This window comes from Plectropomus leopardus, chromosome 7 (genome assembly GCF_026936395.1).
Source record: "Plectropomus leopardus strain MGB_pleo_1.0 chromosome 7, ASM2693639v1, whole genome shotgun sequence".
Lineage (NCBI taxonomy): Eukaryota > Metazoa > Chordata > Actinopteri > Perciformes > Serranidae > Plectropomus > Plectropomus leopardus.
In genome coordinates this window covers 5,445,573-5,465,885 of record NC_142182.1, presented here as the reverse complement: position 1 = coordinate 5,465,885, position 20,313 = coordinate 5,445,573, and the positions used below count along the sequence as shown (strand labels likewise).

Here is a 20,313-nt window from a genome sequence, read left to right as displayed (position 1 = left end):
AGAAAACGGTTGTGTAGAACGATTTCAGTGTTTTTAAAACTGTTTGCATTGTTTAGATAAAAATAAGCTGACATCTGCGTGTCAGTCACGATTTGTAATTTAGTCATTAGCTCACAGTATTATGCAGTTTTCCAATCAATGGAGTTAATCTTTATATTTTAAATATAGTCTTAATAAATCTAATTGTCTAAATAAAAGACATTACTCAAGGAGTCAAGATGTCAGCCAGATAATTAGCTCTTCTAAACAGAATGAGATGAAATAAAGGATATTTTCAGATTTCTTGTGTAAGTTCAGAGAGATCAGTACAATACATGTTTGAAAAGCAGTTTTTCCTTTTTATCCAGTGTCTGTAAAACTAACTAAATGTACCTGTGCATTATTATTATTTGAAAACCAGCAGTGTGTACAACTCAAAAACTTTAAAATTATGTAAATAGGTGCATGGGCGTAGCAAGAATCTCAAAAGTAGCAGAACACCGGCACTCACAGGAATGCTGATGATGGCGCTTTCGCTGAAACGTGTCGGATTCTGTTAAATTTTGCCCGTTTTAAATAAGAGAAAGTTTCTGAGTGTTCTGCTTGTTTTTGCATTATTATTTTTACCTTCTCTCCCTTTTGTAGTCCTGTATGTAAATATGCTTTTTAGCAAAGCTAAAAGTATCGCTGCGACAGGCTGACACAGTCAGTGCAGCATCTACATATCTTTGGCATCCGCTCTCTCGTCACTGGGAAAAATATAAATTAAAAAAAGACTGGTGCTTTTATTTTTCTTAAAATGTTGACTTAATCTTGTTTGCAATTCTTATATTTACACACTAGTTGTGCATTTGCATTTGTAATGAAAAGTCAATAAAGAAGTTAAATAATAAAAAAAAAAGACTGGTGCTCTGAAAGAAATGCTATGCGGACTCAGCCTAATATTTCTATGGCCACACACACCTAAGAGAGCGCTTTCAGAGAAGCGTGTGTGTTGCAGAACGTCTCTGAGTTTATGGGAGCAGGTTGACATACGAGCAGTCGGAGCGAGATGAGCGGAACGAGGTTGAAGATCAGTATCGCTCTTTAGATCGCTTACAGACTCTGACAAGAGATCCTCCAGGGTAACTCGAGATCACACACAAAACATTTACTCCAGAGCCCTCACGTACACACGCGTAAGTCAAGTAGATAAACACACTAACAGACAGACACAACATACATGCTGCTCATGTAACTAGACTGAGACGTCTCGTAACATACAGAAAGCAGAGGATAAAGTGTGTGAGGCAGCATTTGAGCAGAGGAGAGGCAGTCAGCGGAGCGTGACACTTCAGACATATGGGAGGACCGAAGAGGGACGAGGGGATGAATAGAGAGTTGGTGAGAGAAATGGAGAGACGCAGAAACAGAGGGAGAGGCAGATGTATCCAGCTGTTTGTCCATCCTAGCTTTGCTGTAATGAGCACATGTTTGGCTCTATGGAGCATCGCCAACGCCTCATCTAACTTCTCCAAACTCTAACAAGCCAAACTGCTATTTAGATTTACCTCCTACCAGCGTTGAACCGGACCCAAACAACTAAGCACATAACAGCGTGGCGCTCCCTTAAATGGACACTTTGACATTTTGAATTTTAGCTGTTTATTTTTCTTTTACAGACACTTGTCAGCATGTGGGGAACATTTCTGCTTTTAAGTTTTCATAAAATGGCCCGGCAGCATTGTTAGCGTCGCTGAGCATAGCTTCCACTTGCAGCCCGCTGTGCCCTTTGGCTGAAATGAGGCAAAACTTATAAGTCATCTGGAGATTTACCTGGTGAAAACCTAACAATGCGCACACAACTATATTTCGCTTTGTGATTGCAGCTAGAAAATCACTAATGTTCACCAAAAAGCAGCATTTGTTTCCCCCCTGGGGTGGATTTTATACTGCTCTGAAAATTTGATCTAATATGACATTTGACTGTATTGTGGTTGACAGCTGCCATTGTCCTTCATCAACAGCACTTGTTGTTTTGTGACATTTGGACAAAAATACTGAAAATAAACAGGTTTTTTTTTTTTTTTGTTTTTTACAATTAACCAGTGCATTAACCAGTGCACCACCACAATATACACCTTTACTGTGATAACACACTTTGAAATGTTTGGAAAACTGGATTAAGAAGAACCTATTTTTCATGATTAGAAATAAATTTTATTTTAAAGTATGATTTAAAATCTTGATTCAGGTAAAAGCTGCTATACACTAAAATTAGTATTAATTATGTACAAAAAAATTGCCATGCTGATAAAAAGCCATTTTTTTCTGGTATTAATCAACAACTGAGCAACAAAGTCGAAAGCAACAAAATAAAACCCACAAAAGCTGTCTTGGTTTGTCGTCCACTGTTAGAACAATCACCAACTCTGTTTTTTTTTTTTTTAAATCATAATTTGTCCTGTTTTTTTTGTTTGGTTTTTTTTTTAAATCTTCTGGCTCTTTACATACTAACATTACTGTTAATTTAAATGTCTGGTGGGTAACTTTGAGCTGTTTTAGGCTAAACAAAAAGGATCTTACTCCTTAACGTGAAGTCTATCTCTGTGTGGATCCATAATCATAATCTTGTCAAATCAGAGCCTATCAGCAGCAAAAATGAGCACTATTAATGTACATAAAGTGATAGTTGTTCCCTTTACTCACTTAGACACAAAAACATATAAGTTAATCAAAGTTATCCTTGAAGGCAACATGTAGTTAAACAAACAGAAGTTCTGTTAAATCCTACATCCTAAATCCTACATTATCTAAACTGCCTTTCCAGTAGAGATCATGTTACGTATCACTATCGCTCACACACACACACACACACACACACACACACACACACACACACACACACACACACACACACACACACACACACACACACAATGTCTCTATTTTTCTCACTCTCTCATACCTGCAACTTGTCCACATGTCCTCATTGTCTGTCTCCTCTGGTCACGCTCTGTCTCTGGTTCCCCCTGCAGCTGTCCCTCAGACCTGCAGGCTGCAGCTTCACTGCAGCTGCTTACTTCAAAAGTCCTCTCTTTCCTCCTTGTGGTCACTTCATTTAGACATCCAGATTCTTGCAGATATCAAACATGGTGGAAATCAATTTTGCATAATATCCAAATGAGTCAGTTATTCAGTTTTTGGAAGCTTTGTTGTTTTTGGCTAATGATAACACTAGCTCCACACCTGTAGCTGAGCCTCACTGTTGAGTGTTTGCTTACAGTTTCATGATCAAACATTTATGCAGAACTACAATCAAATACTGCTCCATGTCCTGCCATTACAACGCCCCACATCTGTTCTAAAATCGCCGTAAACCACGGCCTCTCATGTCTTACTGCTTAATTATGATCTGACTCTAAAGTGAGTCACTATTATTGTCGCAGTTTTTGATGTCAAACATTTATCAGGGTTCCCACAATAATGAGAAACCTGGAAAAGTTACAGACATTATGGAATTAGTTAAATTCATTTAAAAAAGTTTTTCAAAAACTCATGGAATTTTATTGTGTGTAATGTGATGTAAAATTTATTTTCTGAACCTGTCGACAAAAACGTAACTTTATATGCGTTGAAGTGTTATGTTTGTTTACCAATACGTATGTTTCTTCATTTTTACAGTTACAATTATGCACCATAAAAAAAGATGGGCCCTTGAAAAGTCATGGAAAAGTTTTGACATTGTGTCCACAAAAATGTGTGGGAACCTGGATTTATTGAAGTTAATATGTTGCACATGATCACAATACCCTTTTGTTCATTCATTCATTCATTGTCAAGGGAAAAAGGAAAAAAAGCTAAAAAAAAAAATTAAATATTTGTAATTATCATAATAACATTTACAGTTTCTTTTATAGAAGTATAGAATTTTAAAGCACTTTCGCCAAGTCTTGTTTGCCTTGTGTTTTTTTTTGGTTTTTTTTCAAATTCACGGGTAATTTTCTTGTACTTTTAACTAGTTTCTTGCTATTTCTTTTGTCTTTTTTTTTGTTCATTACTCATTGTCTTCCTCCAGTGTTTTTGAAAGAAATCAAGCCAATTTGCTCAGGTTTAAAAAGGGTTAAGGGAGACGTTTTACTTAAATTGATGAATATGATAGTTGATTTAGTTTTTCTGTGAGTCAGATTTTTGAATTGTCATCCAGACTCACACACACAAAGGTAATGCACAGCACACATTCACACAAACGACGTGCACACATATTCAGACCCAGGCGCACACGCACTCTACACACACTTTCCACACATTCACAGTACATTCATGGCTTTAGGCGAGCCTCCTAGGCAGGATTTTGCTGTTGACCTTGACCAACGCAAGAGAGAAGCCGGGAACGCCGTGCATTTTCAGAGATGAGCTGTGAGTGTGTGCGTGTGTGTGTGTCTGTGTAATTATCCTTATGAGGGCCGCAGATGAATATGGTGGTAGCAGAAAGCCCAGGAGATGAGGTGATGGCATACAGCACACACACTCGCACACAAAGGAACACACACACATGATGGGATCTGTCCATCCTTTTTTTTTGTGTCTCCACAGGGGAGGGAGGCTGGAGCAGGGCCTACTTACACTGGCTCTCATGTGGGTTAAAATGTGTGTCTGTGTGTGTGTGTTATTGTGCCTAGATGTATGCATCTGTTTGTCTACACGCATATGTGTGTGTGTGTGTGTGTGTGCCATTGTGTCGGTATGCCGTTATTGAATCTCATTTGCCACATTCCTCTCTTTGTTGCTGTTGAATCTACAGGGTAATGGATTTATTAAGTTTGTCTGGCAGGGTTTTGTGTGTGTGCACATCCACATAAAGACATACATACTGTGTGTGTGTGTGTGTGTGTGTGTGTGTGTGTGTGTGTGTGTGTGTGTGTGGAGTTTCTTCATCTATGTGTACTTTGCGTTGATGTTGGTTTTGTGTGTATGTGTGTGCCAATGAGTGCTTACGTCCCTGTGTTGTGTACTATTAGTGTGTGTGTGTGTGTGTGTGTGTGTGTGTGTGTGTGTGTGTGTGTCCCAGGTTCTGTGGTCCGCTGAGATCAGATGAAAGGAAAGAGGCCTGTGACTGATCCACTCCTTCTGAACAAGGGAATTCGACCTCCCCTCGTTCTCCCCCCTGTCTCTCCTCACCCTCTTTGTGTCTCTCTAACTCTCTCTCTCTCACCCAATCTTCCCCCGTTACTGTCATTCTCTCTCAGTGTCTCTCTCTCCCTCGTCTCCCCCTCTTTCATTCTCTTTCTCTCTGAGCATGTGACCCACTTTTACCACCCACATCTCTCTCTCCCTTTCTCTCCCTCTCCCTCTCACTCTCCCGAGTCCCATCTGAAGACAGTCTACCGAGAGCAAACCAGGGGACACGGAAAGAGAGACGGAGAATAAAAAAAGAGTAGCAGAGCTGTCTGTATTCTGTTCGTACATAGTGTATCACCCTCTGTGATTTAGCGCCTAATGTTTCAGCAGTCTATACACGGGTGTGAATAAGCGTTCGTAAACACAGTTTATCTCAGAGACAGACTGTAGGCGATGGGAAGAAGAAAAAGACACACAAGGCGTGGTCGAGGCGTGTGACTCGGTCTTTGAGCCGCTGTCGGGCTTGCTGTTCAGAGTGTGTGACTTTCTTTTTGTCAGAGACTCTGTAGGTGGTTTTTCAGTGTGCGAGGCAGTGGCTCAGTTGTTGTTTGCTGTTTTTGTGTTCTCGCTTTTGGTTTTGTTCCTTGCTGGGTGTATGTGTTCATTTGATTGGTCTTAACAGAATCAAAGAGATTTTTTTTTCCTCACACTTTAACATGGAAATACTGTATGTACTCATAGTTGTATAACATCCCAGTCACCACAAACAAATGTTGGCATTGTAAGTTTTTCAAACAGATATGTAATGTTTGTATGTTTCATACGTATGGTGGAGTTCAGATTACATGTAAGTGAGCGCAGTTTGAGATGAGGATAACCCAACAGATCGATTGAGAGGAGACTTGTATTTAAGTATTGTAATTCATTGTATCACCTTCAGAGAGGTATTAATTTAAGTTTGTTTGGGTTTAACCTCTCCTGCACCTGTTTTTCTGTACTGAAAATGGAATTGGTGGATGACTTAACAGATAAAGTGGGTGTATTTCTCTGTTGATTTTTATTTTTATTTATTTATTTATTTTTTTCCTTTATTCTGACGGGACAGTCATCGTATGAAAGGGGGAGAGAGAGGGGATGACATGCAGCAAACGGCCAAGGTTGGAGTCGACCACAGCCGCTGTGGCAAGAACACAGCCTTTGTACATGGGGCCCTCGCTGGTGATTTTTAACAGTTTGGGATCGGGATGGGTGATATACTGAATATCCTCGATATATCAGGGCTTGTTCCGCTTGAGATAAGTAAAATAACTTTAACGTGAACATTGAGTATAAATTGTCACAACATCCGTCGCCATGCTTCTTGGAATGTTATTGCGAGAGAATTAGTCACATAACATCACTCAATGGAAAAACAGTCGTCTCACAATTGTGTTTTATCGACATTTCAAAAATATCCCCGAAGTTTTGCGCAAATCTGTAATAGAAACCCGTCTATAGAAATCTTTCCATAATTCCAAATACAGTCAACCACATCCCTTTAAAAGTCTAAGCAGCCTTATTGTAGAGTTGTGCAAATAAGTAGGAATCAAGAAAAACTAAATGAGTCTCAAGTTCCCAGAATGCACTATGGCAGTGGACTTATGCACGAGTCTCATTTTAACATGTTCCTGCTGTTATTGTGTGTCACATTGCGCTCTACATTTCCACTACTTCCACACTTCAATGTTGCCATACAAGTGGTCACTACAAGCAAATGTAGTGAGACTGCAAGTGTTGTCACAAATTTTCATGCTGTTCATACTGTTGAAGTGCTCTTAGTTCACCAAAAAAAGTTTTTTTTAGCACATTAAAATACGGTGTAGTGCCGAACTGTTCTCTAAAAACGCTTCGTAGGTGAGAACCAGTGATCACCACAGTCATAAATTAAAATATGTTTGGCCAAACTGTTTGCTTGGCACTTCCACAAGTGGCTTGTCCAAAGATAAATAAAGACACAGTGTGGGGACTGATGATTCACTTTTTAGAGATTTGTGAAAATAGACACAGGAGCACTTCAGTGCAATCCGTGCACATTTTCAGAACATAAGAAAACAGTTAAATCTCTTCTTGCTCCAGTTTGTCGTGGATGAAAGGCCAAAACGGGGAAGAAGGAACAGATGTGCTTTCAAATTTAGCCGGCTTAGTGTGGAGAAGGTTTGACCCTGCTATTCTTTTTTTTTCTAACATAGTATGATACACTCTGTCTTATTCTAGCACTTTATTTTTCTCTGAATATTTCCGACTTTGGGAGCAGCAGAGACTGTTGAGACGTGGTGTTTGTGAAGTGTCACAGAGGTTGATTTTTTGTGTCATAAAATGGCGTGGCTTTGAATTTTTTCAGGCTTCAGTGGGCCGCAGCGCTGATATGTGGGTAATGTGTGACTCACAATTTGGCCCTGTGACATTTTTGCTCATTTCGTGTTATTTTCTTGCATTCTGTCACATCAATCTGTATTTTAATCTTGTTTCTTTTTTAGTTTTGGTTAAAGTTGCTCATACTCTTTATGTTTGAACACTTTTCGGTCCCTCGCCATATTTCCTTGATACCTGACAGACAGTAGAGAGGTAAAGGGGTCTACTTTCTGTCTCCCCTCTCCATTAGTCCATTAGTATTCAGGATGTGTTGCCTGCCTGCCTGCTGCCCGCCACTCATTCCCCAGATAGCGAATCAGCCGGCGTTGATTAATTTCAGCCTATTAGCACCCCTCGTTCCCCTCCCCCGGCTCCGCCCAGGTTAAATCCCCGTGCACACCCGCGTGCACGCACGCAGGCGGGGGGGTGCTGCTGGGTGAGCGATGGCAGAGAGGTTGCCAGGGAGCCAGTTGTTGTCAGAACGATATTAATGAGTGCGCTGCTCTGGCCCTAAGAGTGTGTGTAGATGTGTGTGTGTGCGCCAGTGTGTTTGTGTTTAGGTGTGTTTAATAGTCTTTAATTTTGGTGTTTGTATGCCAAGTGAAGGCAGGTCAGGTGTGTGTGTGCTGAAGAAGAAGAGGTTTTGTGAGAGTGTGTGTTCCACGTGCTCACATATGCCCGTCCATACATACATACGTGTAGAGGCTGTTTTTGTGTGTCTGTCTGTAGCTGTGTGTGATATCCAGCAATGCCATGGCCTGAGGGACAAGGGCTTATGTGTATGTGTGTGTGAGAGTGTGTGTGAGAGTGTGTGTGTGCTCTGCGGAGGCCTGTCCTAGTTTCCTTCCCCTCACCAGGGAGCCGGAGGATCCAAGGACTGACGCACATCACCTGACAGCCGCCCCACTGCTCCACGGCCCTGCACCGCATGTGTGAGTGTTTGTGTGTGTGTGTGTACGTGACGGAGATGGAGTGTCTGAATTTGTGTATGTGTCAGAGGATGTGTGTGTGTAATCGAGAGAGATGTGAGAATGTGTTAGGAAATCCATCAGTTGGAGCATCATTCTATGTGTGTGAGCGCTCACATGTATATTGAGTGTGTGTGGCTGCTGACGAAAGTTGGAGAGAGTGAATTTTGGTGTACTGGTCCCTTGGGGTGTGTGTGTGTGTGTGTGCGTGTGTGTGTGTGTGTGTGTGTGTGTGTGTGTGTGTGTGTGTGTGTGTGTGTGTGTGTGTGTGTGTGTGTGTGTGTGTGTGTGTGTACCTTGGGGCAGAGTGGAGAAAATGGTGTCACATGAAGCTCGGAGACAACAGGGCGAACTGCGCTCTACTTAACCTCACAGACTAAAGCTAAACACATTACCTGGACTTTACAATGTAAACATTAAGTTAATTCTCTGGACCTGAGACAGACAAATCTGAAATAAGCCAGCTGTATTTTACTGTCATTGGTTGTAACTAGGGTTACAAATCGTAAGCAGTTTCCATAATCAATTATTGGTCAAATTAACGTTTGATTAATTGTTATTTGAAAGAAAAAAAGAAAAAAAGAAAAAAAAACATTGTTAAATTGAAATTTTGAAGAAAACGTTTTTCCTGCGTGAACCAAGAATCAGAAACTGTGTAAAAATTCTTGCTGAACTGATGTAGTAGGGGTTCGACTATATCAAAACATCAGTTTACCAACTCTTGTGCAACTCATGCAGTATAATTCAAGTCTCATTTGTCTTGTTTTATGCTCAGTACTTACCAAACAGACAACCCTTTCCAACGGGAAACTGAACTAAAATTAAAACTTATCCAAGATTTTTTCAAAACCAGAATTCAAAAAACACAATTTTACCTGAGTGAACACAGCAGCTGCGTCGGTTGGTGTTTTTTTGTGTCATTTTGTGGCTTTGGAGAATTCAAACTAACCCTTTAAAACACCAAAGTCACACAATAACACAAACAAACTTACTGACTAACAGCAGTTGTACTCCAGCGACTTTCGTATTCAGTGAGGTAAAATGACTGTTAAGGAGGGCATGGAGAGTTTCACTTTAAGTGTTTGGTGTATGTAACTGGATAAATGAAACTTGGATTATACTTCACTAGTTGTGTGAGAGTTTGTAAAAAGATATTTTGATAAAGGCTGATGTCAAATCTGTCCCCCTATGACTTCAATTCATCAAGAATTTTCTGATAAATTTTCCTGCAGACTCACCATGGAGGCATGGCAGAAAAAAACGTTTTCTCCATGAATTCAACATAACATGGAGTGAGTTATTGATCTACAAATGGTAACTGAGGTGTTCAAGTATTCCTTTAAGTTTCAGTGTACACAGCTTAGGATGAGCAGGTAATTTTCCAAGAATGGAAACTTTTCTGTTGCTTTTGCAGTACTCGGCTACATCAGCGAGCCACAGCCACAGAGAAATGATCATTCTATTTTTGTATCACATCAACTTCCTTTTAACACTGCAAATGTCTAAGCGCTAATTGCCTGAGTCACACATTCTGTAGATGACTTTAAAATTTTTCTCAAAATAGATCACTGCACAAATAAAATTGCTTTGATCCAAAAGTTACCTTCACTGGAGCCCAGCACTCAGGTTTCATTCTGGATATTTGGCCATAAGAGCAGCACTGGTTGTAGAATAATTCAGGTCTGTGTCTGTCTCTTTAATGTTGACCTCTGAACAAAAATTTGTGGTTTTGTGGGACTACTTCTAATTAAATTAAGCCTACTCGTTATTCAGTGAGTGGGATAAATTTGTCAAGGGATAATTTAAGGAAATGAGGCGTTAAGGTTATGAGAAACAACTGACTGTATCATTTTGTATCAGGATGCAGTCTCACATTTTAATATATGACAAAGCAGGTTCTGGTGCTGACAAGAAGTCCTTTTTTATTACATTAAGGAAAAAAGAATTTCAGTTGTTATACTTGTGAAAGCAGTAGTTTTGGGAAATATGTTTTCTCTTTTTGAGTTGGAGGAGAAGATTAATACCAACTAGGCTCGGGCGGTATTTCATACTTTCATACCTTCCTGAAATTTCAGCGTGGTATACGGTGTATGACGGTACAAGTGTGTGTCATATAAGATCAGATCCACCCCTCACTCCTCCATAGTGTGAACTCTCGTCCATCCTTATATGGTCATTTCTGGCTCCAAAAAGCCAAGATGACAGCAGCCGACATGCTGAACTCAAAACTTCAAAACGAAAGTCCAAAAACACATTGTGGATTTCACGAGCTATGACCATCGTTTATTAAGTCTGTGGTGGAGACCCCAAGAAATGATTGCTCCCAGCCAAGAAATAATCCCACAAATAGCCCAATAAAACCTTTCTTAGTTTAGTTTTTGTACGAATAAAAAAATAATGATTGTGCCGTTGTAATTTGTGATCTTTGGAGATGCTCTTATGTGGATTTTGTTGCTTTTGAACAGAGCCAGGTTGGCTGTTTCTCCCTCTGTGTCTTGTCTTAATGCTAAGTTAACTGATGTAGGTCACCACAGCACCCAAAATAAGTCTTAAAGAAACCCCTGATAATTTGTCTTTTCCAACTACAATCAGTTTTTCAAAACATTTCTGAGTTGCAAAGTCAAACTCATTTAGAAGCTGAACTCGGGTCTCCACTTGAATTAGCCGTCTGTCTCTTCACAACTTTGATGCCATCTATTTTTAGAAGGTGAAGGGTCACATTTGATGATCCGTAAAATATCCATAATCACATATTTTAAATCTCCCATGACCACTTCAATCCTTACCTTATGAGAGACTGATAGCATATTCATAGTCACACAGGCCTATAGGTGCACTTACTCACAGGCCCGTGTGCGTTATTAAAAAAAACTGTCATGAATATCTTATAGGCTGCTAATGCTGTGTGATACGTTAGGATCTGAACACATTAAAGTTTTAAAAGCACATTTGACTGGCAAAGAAAGACGGATTAGGAGAAGGGCAACGGAGAGAGGGTGATGAGAGACAAAGAACAAAAGGAAGTGACTTAGAAATAGAACAGTGGTAGTTTATATTTGTACGTTTTAGAGTTTATTTCAGTAAGTGCGTGAGATTTTCTGTTATCTGATTTCCTGCATGGGCTGACAGGTCAGACAAGTCAGAACAAAGAAAAAGAAGCAAATAAAGGGACAATTGAAAGAAATATAAGCTCTTGGAAGACATCATAAGTAATAGAAAACTCTGCAGTAGAATGTGGTGCTCTAAATGAGCTATAGATCAGCGATATGTGTTTTCAATAATTCAGCTTTTTTAATCTTTAGGGTTGTGTGGCTGAAGGGTTTTGAGTTTGACCCTCTTCTCTCTTTCATAATATTGCTGATGTGCAAGTTTTAAGTACGAGTAGTTTTAGTTAGTCCCTCTCCCTCTGTCCTTTACTGCTGACCTGTGAGTTTGGTCCCGTCCCTGCAGAGGTCCGCCTCCCACCTGAAGCAGCCTGTGTGTGTGTCCACGCGGGCTCGGTGCTGCGTCAGCGTTGGTGTTTCACATATGAGAGGTCGTGACCCCGCAGCCTGGAGTACACTTGTCTTCATCTGACTGATTACATATTAACACCCTGGACACACACACACACACAGTCATTGTGGTCAGATGGTCCTTTGACCCATGGTTGAGAGCGAGTTGTTCTCCCAGTGGACGCTGGGACCTCACCCAGTTCATTAATACAATTTATCAGAGCCGAACAACTTCTTATCTTTTTCATTCTCGTTTTCAGCCTCTTTTCCTTGATAATAACCAATGGACGGTACCAAGTGTTAAAATCTGTATTTTGATGATGCTGAGATTAAGGATGTTAGCTTTTGGTTAATTCTGCCTTGAATACGTGGACAAACATTAATCTGGTGATACTTAACTTACAGTCTGTGGGATGAACCTTCTAATTCACAATAAAAATAAAGTGATTTACACTCAAAATTGTTTTTGTACTTTTAGCATACTTAAGGTGCTAGAGTGCATAAAACAGCATCAAAATAAGCTTTTTTAGCAAAAACAGTGCCAGTGGAGGATCCCCCGCACCCCCTAACAGAGGTCCTGTCACTGTTCCTAATGTCTTAAAACTCTATAAACGTCCTACAATTTGAGAAATGTCCTAAAATCCGAGAAACATCCTAAAATCTGAGAAATGTCTTAAAATCCTAGAAATGTCCTAAAATTTAAGAAACGTCCTAAAATTCTAGAAATGTCATTAAATCCCAGAAATCTCTTAAAATCCTACAAATTGGAGAAATTGATGGATGGATAAAGGATAAAAGGCCAAGATTTGGGGACGTGAGTGGTGGAGAAGTAGAACAAGGAACAATGAGATCAGAGATGTAACTGGGGGCCAGTTTGTGCAGTGCCCTCTACGTAATCTACAGGATATTTTAGTTTATTCTGATTTTTTACAGCTCAAAATTGATGAATAATACCATGTCTTTTCTGGTCTTTGTCTGTCTTCAGGTAAGCGGCTCCAGGAGTGGGTGTGTGTGATTCTGTGCCTCTTCCTTTTCATCATCAACTTCTCCTTCCTCCTCCTGCACTTCTCCACCGTTCACATCTACAAGATCATCGTTGGCATTGGTGAGCTGGGAGTCAGAAAGACTGCATTTTTAATTTCTGAGCTAATATAAAGCTTCCCTCAGAAAAGAAATCCCTTTAAAACAATCTATCAAAGTATCCAAGAGATTGCTATAAATATAGATCTTTCTCCTTTTCTTTCTTTTTTTTGTAATAAATAAATGTTTGAAATAATTTCTCTAAAACCAGTGCAGTCCCAAATCATTGTTCCAGTCCATATGAGGTTTTTGTAGCACTTTTATAAAATTCTGTTTTGGTGTTTGCTTGCGGATCTGATAACAACATATGTTATCCCTTTTTTCCTGTGGCTCTCTGTGTTTATGTGCCAGTCCTAGGAATCGTGACGGCAGACTTTGCATCGGGGATGGTGCACTGGGGGGCGGACACTTGGGGATCTGTGGACATCCCTGTTATTGGCAAGGTGAGCACACATACGTATAGTATAGACACACAGCCCGACTGCCGAGGCTGCGTTAAACAGCTTGTAGTCATTTGCCATCAGTTTACTACTATACAAAGTAAAGTCTACTTTTCCTCACTCTTCCCTTTATTTATGATTCTGCCTGAACTGGGACATTGATACCAGCCTGACAAATGAGGTACACAATTTTTGGGCCAGTGTAGCGATTGCTATTGTGTTGGTGGTACAATCAGTCTGAATTGTTAGTTTTTTGGAATTTTAAATGTGTTGTTAAACAGTTCGTTCAGTTGCCATTTGTTTTTTTGCAATAAGAGCTTTTTAAGGGACATTTCTACCCCAGATAAAAATACATATTTCTTCCTATAACCTCAATCAATGTAGATTATTTCGGTGTAAACTGCTGAGTGGGGGAGATATCAGCTGTAGAAATATCTGCCTTCTCTCAAATATAATGGAACTAGTTAACACTTGGAACTACACAGCTGGAACTATTTTCTCTCTACAAACTACAAAAGGAAGTGTGCATGTAGTTATGGAGGAGATTATGGAGTATTAGATGCATGCTTCCTTCTGTATGGTGATACAGTTGTTGAGTGTAGCTAGGTAGAAAGAAAATAGTTCCGACTAAGCTTGGGCAGTATATAATATTTCATAACTTTATATGTTTAGTACAGTAACACGCCTATTTTTCTTAATGAACAGAAATACAACTGTAAACCTTTTGAATTCAACTTTCTCTTGGTCACGAAAGATTGATGAGGCTAATTGTCTCGTTAAGTCATCATGAAACACACTTAATTCAAACTCAGCAGAAACAAAATAAATCTCAACCAAACCGTCTTGGTTACTTTCGGTAAATAAACAGCTCCAGTTTGGTCAAAATAAATCCTTAATCTACCAGGTTTTTGAAAACACGCCGTTATTTCCCATGGTCTCCCTTTGCCGACTGTTTGCAGTCCTGTAACTTCTCCCTCCACCACTAGGTGCCTTTGTGTCTTTCAGTGTCTTTCTGCCTGTTCCACCAGTAGAGGTCGGAGACTGAGCTCTGGTGGTGCGTGCTGTGCACTACATACAACGAGTTTAATAGCCTTCAGGATTTCTAAATACCCAGTTATACATAACACTGTGATACCACCCAAGCCTAGTTCCTACATGAAACTGCTCACAACAAGGTCTGTGGATTATCTTGAGTAAGCGGGTCATGAAAAGAAAAGTTGCTCTTGAGTTTTTCAAATGTATTTTTTAACACTTTGAGCACCACAAGCCGAACACCAAGCCATTGAGCACCAAGCCATCTAGTTCCACTGTGATGGAGAGAAAGCAGACATCTCTATGGCTGATATCACCAACACTCGGCATCTCACACCAAAACAATCTCAATTAAACAATAGCACTGCTGGTTAAGCGGAAAAATATGGATTTTTTTTTTATTTGGGGGTAAACTGTCCCTTCAAATTTAGATTTGTCAGGAAACTTAATCATACATGTAGATGAAAGTGGTGGCCTTCACACTAAAAAAGATTTTTTTTTCTTTGAAGTGGTGGAGCGCTTACTCTGCCTCAGCATCAAATCTTATTTCAAACTTTATTTTCACCGCTGGTTTTCTTTGCTGTGTGTTTAAGTCACTTGCTTGAGGATATTATTTGGTTTTTTTTTTAACTTTTTAAACAAACTGACAGCAAAATAATTCTTTGCTTTAGGAGGTTTTGTCAAAATAAAAGTTTGTTGTCAACTTACAAGCTTTTATTTAAAGAATTTTTGAGAATGCAATAAACATTTCTGTGACCCAGTGAGTTATGGACTACAGAGAAGAAACTGTCTCAGTGTCCCCTCTCCCCTGAGACAGCGTTACTATGGCAGCATGGTGGTTACACCTTAATCCCCTGAGCCTCAGGACTGCCATAGTGACCTGGAAACAAAATGTCAGTGTCTCACAGAGGGATCTCCCCACAGACTGTAATGTCCATAGTCCCCAATACACACATGACTCACACACCCACACATGGACACACACTGCGTATGGCCTCACCTTGTACAGCATTCAGTGCCAGAAGACATGCGTGCACATGTGTGTGTCGGCGTGTATCATGATGGATGCACATACACTTAATGCTCACATTAAAACAAGTCACCTACATTAATGCACACACACAAATTAACCCCATTTCCCACAGCCAATTAGAGTAAAGGTTATCCTCATTTCAGCCAATTAAAATCAGTGTGATCAGGTGCGGCTTGCAGATTGGTTTATGTGAACTTTGTATTGATTGATGGGATGTGCGTTCAGTGGCTATTTGTATTTCATCTTATATTTCTTGTATTTATGAAATATTCATTGATAGTTAATTAGTGGAAATATTCAAGCTCATGTGTGTTTTGAGGCTTGAAGCATCCTAATTATAATGATAGTTATCATTTATGCCGAACCCACGTTATCAGTGTATGATTAATGTTTTAATATATTTCACCATGTAATCAAAATTGATGTGATTTGAGTCTCCTGAAAGGGAAAAAAAAATGCCGGTTATGACATTTAAATATTTCCATATGTACTAAATGATCATAAAAGTATTAAAAGCCTTTCATGATATGTTAATATTTGTTTACTGTATCAGGGTCCCCTCGGAGCTTGAATCCTTTGAAACGTGGATCAGCATCAGTTTTCTTGTGCTGCATTTAGACATTTTATCAAGCTATTTAGCCCTTTAAAACCAGACCAAATCGTTTTGATTTCTTTCAAAAACATGGAGAAAAAAAGGAAATGCTATATTTAAAAAAAAGCTATGTTACAAATTGCAAGAAATTATTAAAAAGTGAGAAGAAAATGACCTGAAAATTAGTTTTAAAAGGGGGATTATTAAAAAATAGATATATAAAAAAACTAGAGAAAATTACAACAAAACTGTATTTAGAATTGTTTTACTTACATATTTAAAAATATCTTACAAATATATATTATTTTTCATTTTCAACACTTTTTGGTGTCATTCTCTTGGTTGTTTTTGGGTTTTTTTTTTTTTTTTTGTTTTTTTTTTTTTAACTTTTTTTCTCTTTTGTGCTTTTTTTTCCAGGTCTTTTGCTTACTTTTTTTTTTGTAAAGTTTTACTAAATTGTTGGTAATTTGGGGGCAATTTTTGTTAAATATCTCATTGACTTGAAGTCTCAAAAGACATTAAGACCATAATTTAAGATGAATGAATTTAACTGGTAGTAAAACATAAGTAAAGTCTTTAAAAAGCTAAGATGGGGGAAGCAGGATTTTAAGTTTTTTTTTATCCTAATGTTGCATTGTCAAAACTCAAAATAATTTGTAACTTATTTTATTTATTTTGTTATATTATCATAGTTAAATTAAAATATATATATATTTTAAAAATTCAAATTTCCAATTCCCTTATGTATTAACATCACCAAAAAAGTCATGGTTTATGTTACAATAAATATTTGGGCAAAATTTTCCTTAATCCTTAGTAATTGATGTCAGACTCAAATCTGATTTTTCCTCAAATCTGCATATATCACATTTGCATAATAAAAACAACCACACATTTTATTTATTTTTTTCAGTTTCTGTCTCTTTCCCTTTCACTGTCAACATGTGAAGGTATTTAAAGGTGGAGACTATTTCAAAAGACATCAATTCAAATTAAAAGCAGCTTGTAAATCACTTTTAACAGTTTGATAAAGAATAGCATTCATGCCTCTGAAATGTTAATATTTAATAATCTATCATGAGTTAACATATTTTAAAACAAGAGGCTTTGTGTGACTCCAGATAGCAAATTATTGACAATCTGATTAGATTATCGCTGTTTTCAGTTTTGTTCTGATTAAGCTTTTATTTAATATTTTCTACAAGGCTGTTGCTGCTGCTGTTGAGCTCTAAACCTAATGTATTGTGATTCTTTTGTTGCCGCATTGGGTTATCTAGATATCAACACATTTCTTGCATGTGCATTGTTCCCTCAGTAGACTCTAAACAATGCTTTTTCAATCTCTGTGTTACTGTTTGCTGAAGGTACTCTGTGGTTTGATGTTTATTTACGGTGCAGCAGTTATTGGGGTTCGGGGTAGTTACTGGGACCAAAGGCACGGCGGCAGTCAGAGATTTGCATGGTGTGTCGGACACCGTAGGAGACTTCTAATAAAGACTTTAACTGGAAGAGAAAAATAGACCTTTGCGGAGAACAGAGGGATGGCAATAGGCGAGTGAAAATATAGTGTGTTAGTGTGTGTGTGTGTGTGTGTGTGTGTGTGTGTGTGTGTGTGTGTGTGTGTGTGTGTGTGTGTGTGTGTGTGTGTGTGTGTTGAGACTGAGAATAAAGCAGGCCTGTGCTCCCAGTTAAGGTTGGTTTGAATATCAAAGACGCAGAACACCTGAGGCTAATAGTGGTTGCCGTTATAAATGTAGACAAAACATTTGAAGCCAGTGTTGCTCTTTGTTACTTGTTTGTTCTGTCATTTCCCTTTTTTTATTATTGTTTGTGTATGTGTGTACTGTGTGTGTACATGTATATGTTCTTGTTTTGTTCCCTGTTTCTTGTTGTTTGTTAAGACCTCTGAGATTGTACTATAGACACCGTGTAGAACCCTTAATGTTGACTCGACACCTGTCGACTCAACACATATGGACTCCTGCTCTTAACCATAAGGGGATACCGGCCAGTCAAGCTGTCATTGTTATAATAAATAATATTTCCAGCAGGGAAAGCCACAAGAGCAGTAAGCGTTGCTCTGGAAACTGCATTTTCTGTCTGTCGAAGTCATTGGCCCAGTATGGCCGGTATATCTTGAATATCTGAGGAAAACTTTTGCCTCAAAGGTAACAGAGGAGACATTTTGTATGAGCATTTTTAATTTGCACATTAAAAAAAGGTCTTGATAGAACAACACATGAAAAATCAAGCCAAAATATTGTAAAACTCACCCTTAAAAACACATGTTGTGTTGCGTCTTTTGCGGTTTTTATTGGCACAAGCTTAGTGATCATCAATTGAAAAGCTCAAAATCTCAAACTTTCAGACCATATATTACCAGTTTGAGATAAATAGACAGCTATAAGGTTCACTGTAGAGTCTGTGATTAACACTGGACTTTGAGCTCCGTCAGAGGAAACCCTGCTGAGTTCAGACTGTTAAGTTGCAGCAGCTAAATTCACAAATAACCGAGCCTCTTACCTACTCATCAAACAGCAATCAAACCAAGTTTTCGAGACAGTCCAGATCTGAGTGGAGTCCTGCGGAGATCAACAGATGTGAAATCCGGCTTGTTTTGCCACTACTGCAACTAACAAACTCGCAAATCCTTTCAACAGCTCCACCATCCACAGTCAGACACACACACACACAACAAAATACTGCTCAACGCTTTCGCTAATGGCTTACACTGCTCTGTTTTGAGAGTTTTTCAGGTTAGCGAAACATCTTGTAACCAATTACCAATCCATCAGCACGCCGAGGTCCTACAGCCCAGCACTAACATTTAAGCCTCGTCTCATCAACAAAGACAAAACATACATTTCATCATTGTTCTTAGTAACAAAGATTTATTTGTAGTTCTTCAAGGTCTCGTCTTAGTCATTGACAAAAGCTCATCGACACACTCAATAATAAAAAATGTGCTGCAGTGTCAGAGGTGTGGGCTACATACCTAAACTTGTCTGGTCAGATTCCAGACAGATGACACCCTGCTCTCTCTCACAGTAACTGCTGACAAAAATCTGTTAAAAAACAAAAAACAGGACTCATCAAAAGCCCACAAATTTCATTGTGAAGCAGCAAAGAAGTGCTGGGATGCCACAGAGCTGCTGGTGCTCAATACATTTTATCATTTTCACACGTACTTATTCACTTTTTAAAAAAAATAAAAATTCTGAAATTTTCTTAAACTTAAATAGCAATTTAATATACAGAATGATTACTTATTCCTGAAAAAGTCAGATTCAATGAAAATTTGAGACAACTGACATTAGGGCTGCTATCAACAATTATTTCCATTCCCGATTAATATGCCAATGTGCATTTAATCTATGAAAAAATAAAGAAAATATCTCAACTTCCCAGATGTGTACAAATGTTGTGTTTTGTTCAATGAGGCCATCTCCAAAACCCCAAAGATACTTACTATACAATATGACAAATAATTGAAAAATAAAAAATAACATAAATGCACCAAATCCTCTCATGTCAGAAGCTGGAACCAGCAAATGTTTGATTTTGCTTGAGAAAACCCCAAAGCAATCAATTAGTCAATTAATTAATTAGTCAATCAGCAGGAGAAAAAAAGTATTTCACTATATATCTGATAATTTGCTAATGTATCAAATTAATTGCAGATATTTAATTTTGTTGATCTACTAATTAACTTATTGACTAATTGTTTCATATTTAGTTGAAATTCAATTTACAATATAACAAATAATAATTACAAAATGAAATATGACAAAAAGCAGGAAATCATCTCATGTGAGAAGCTTCAACCAGGGAATGTTTGATTTTGCTATAAAAAATAACCAAAGTGATCAGTCAATTGATTAGTTGATCAACAGAAGAAAAAAAAATGGTATTTATTTCTGTTGATCAACTAATCAATTAATCAACTAATTATTTCATTCTTTTTTAGTTGACATTGTTCCTCTAAAACTACAGGATTTCGGGATGGATTTCTTTTTTTGTAGGTACTCTGGTGGGTAAAATCCCCAGGCTAAATGATAATCCACCTATTATTATTATTATTATAATTATTAGAATCATTAGTGAGTACATTGTGAAAACATACAGTCACAATACTCTCAAAATACCTTCCCTCCCCACATCTACATCCCTTAATTGCAAGGTGATGTTGCTCTACCTCAGAGTG

The 20,313-nt window shown here is 38.4% G+C and overlaps 1 protein-coding gene across 1 annotated transcript in view; it reads left to right on the top strand.

The window, feature by feature from the left end:
• Positions 1-20,313, top strand: part of peds1a (plasmanylethanolamine desaturase 1a) — a 49,580-nt gene that overhangs the window by 10,372 nt on the left and 18,895 nt on the right. The window contains exons 2-3 of the mRNA XM_042495989.2: positions 12,918-13,037; positions 13,364-13,455. Of these exons, the coding sequence (XP_042351923.1) occupies positions 12,918-13,037; positions 13,364-13,455 (212 nt within the window). The remainder of the gene's footprint in view (positions 1-12,917; positions 13,038-13,363; positions 13,456-20,313) is intronic.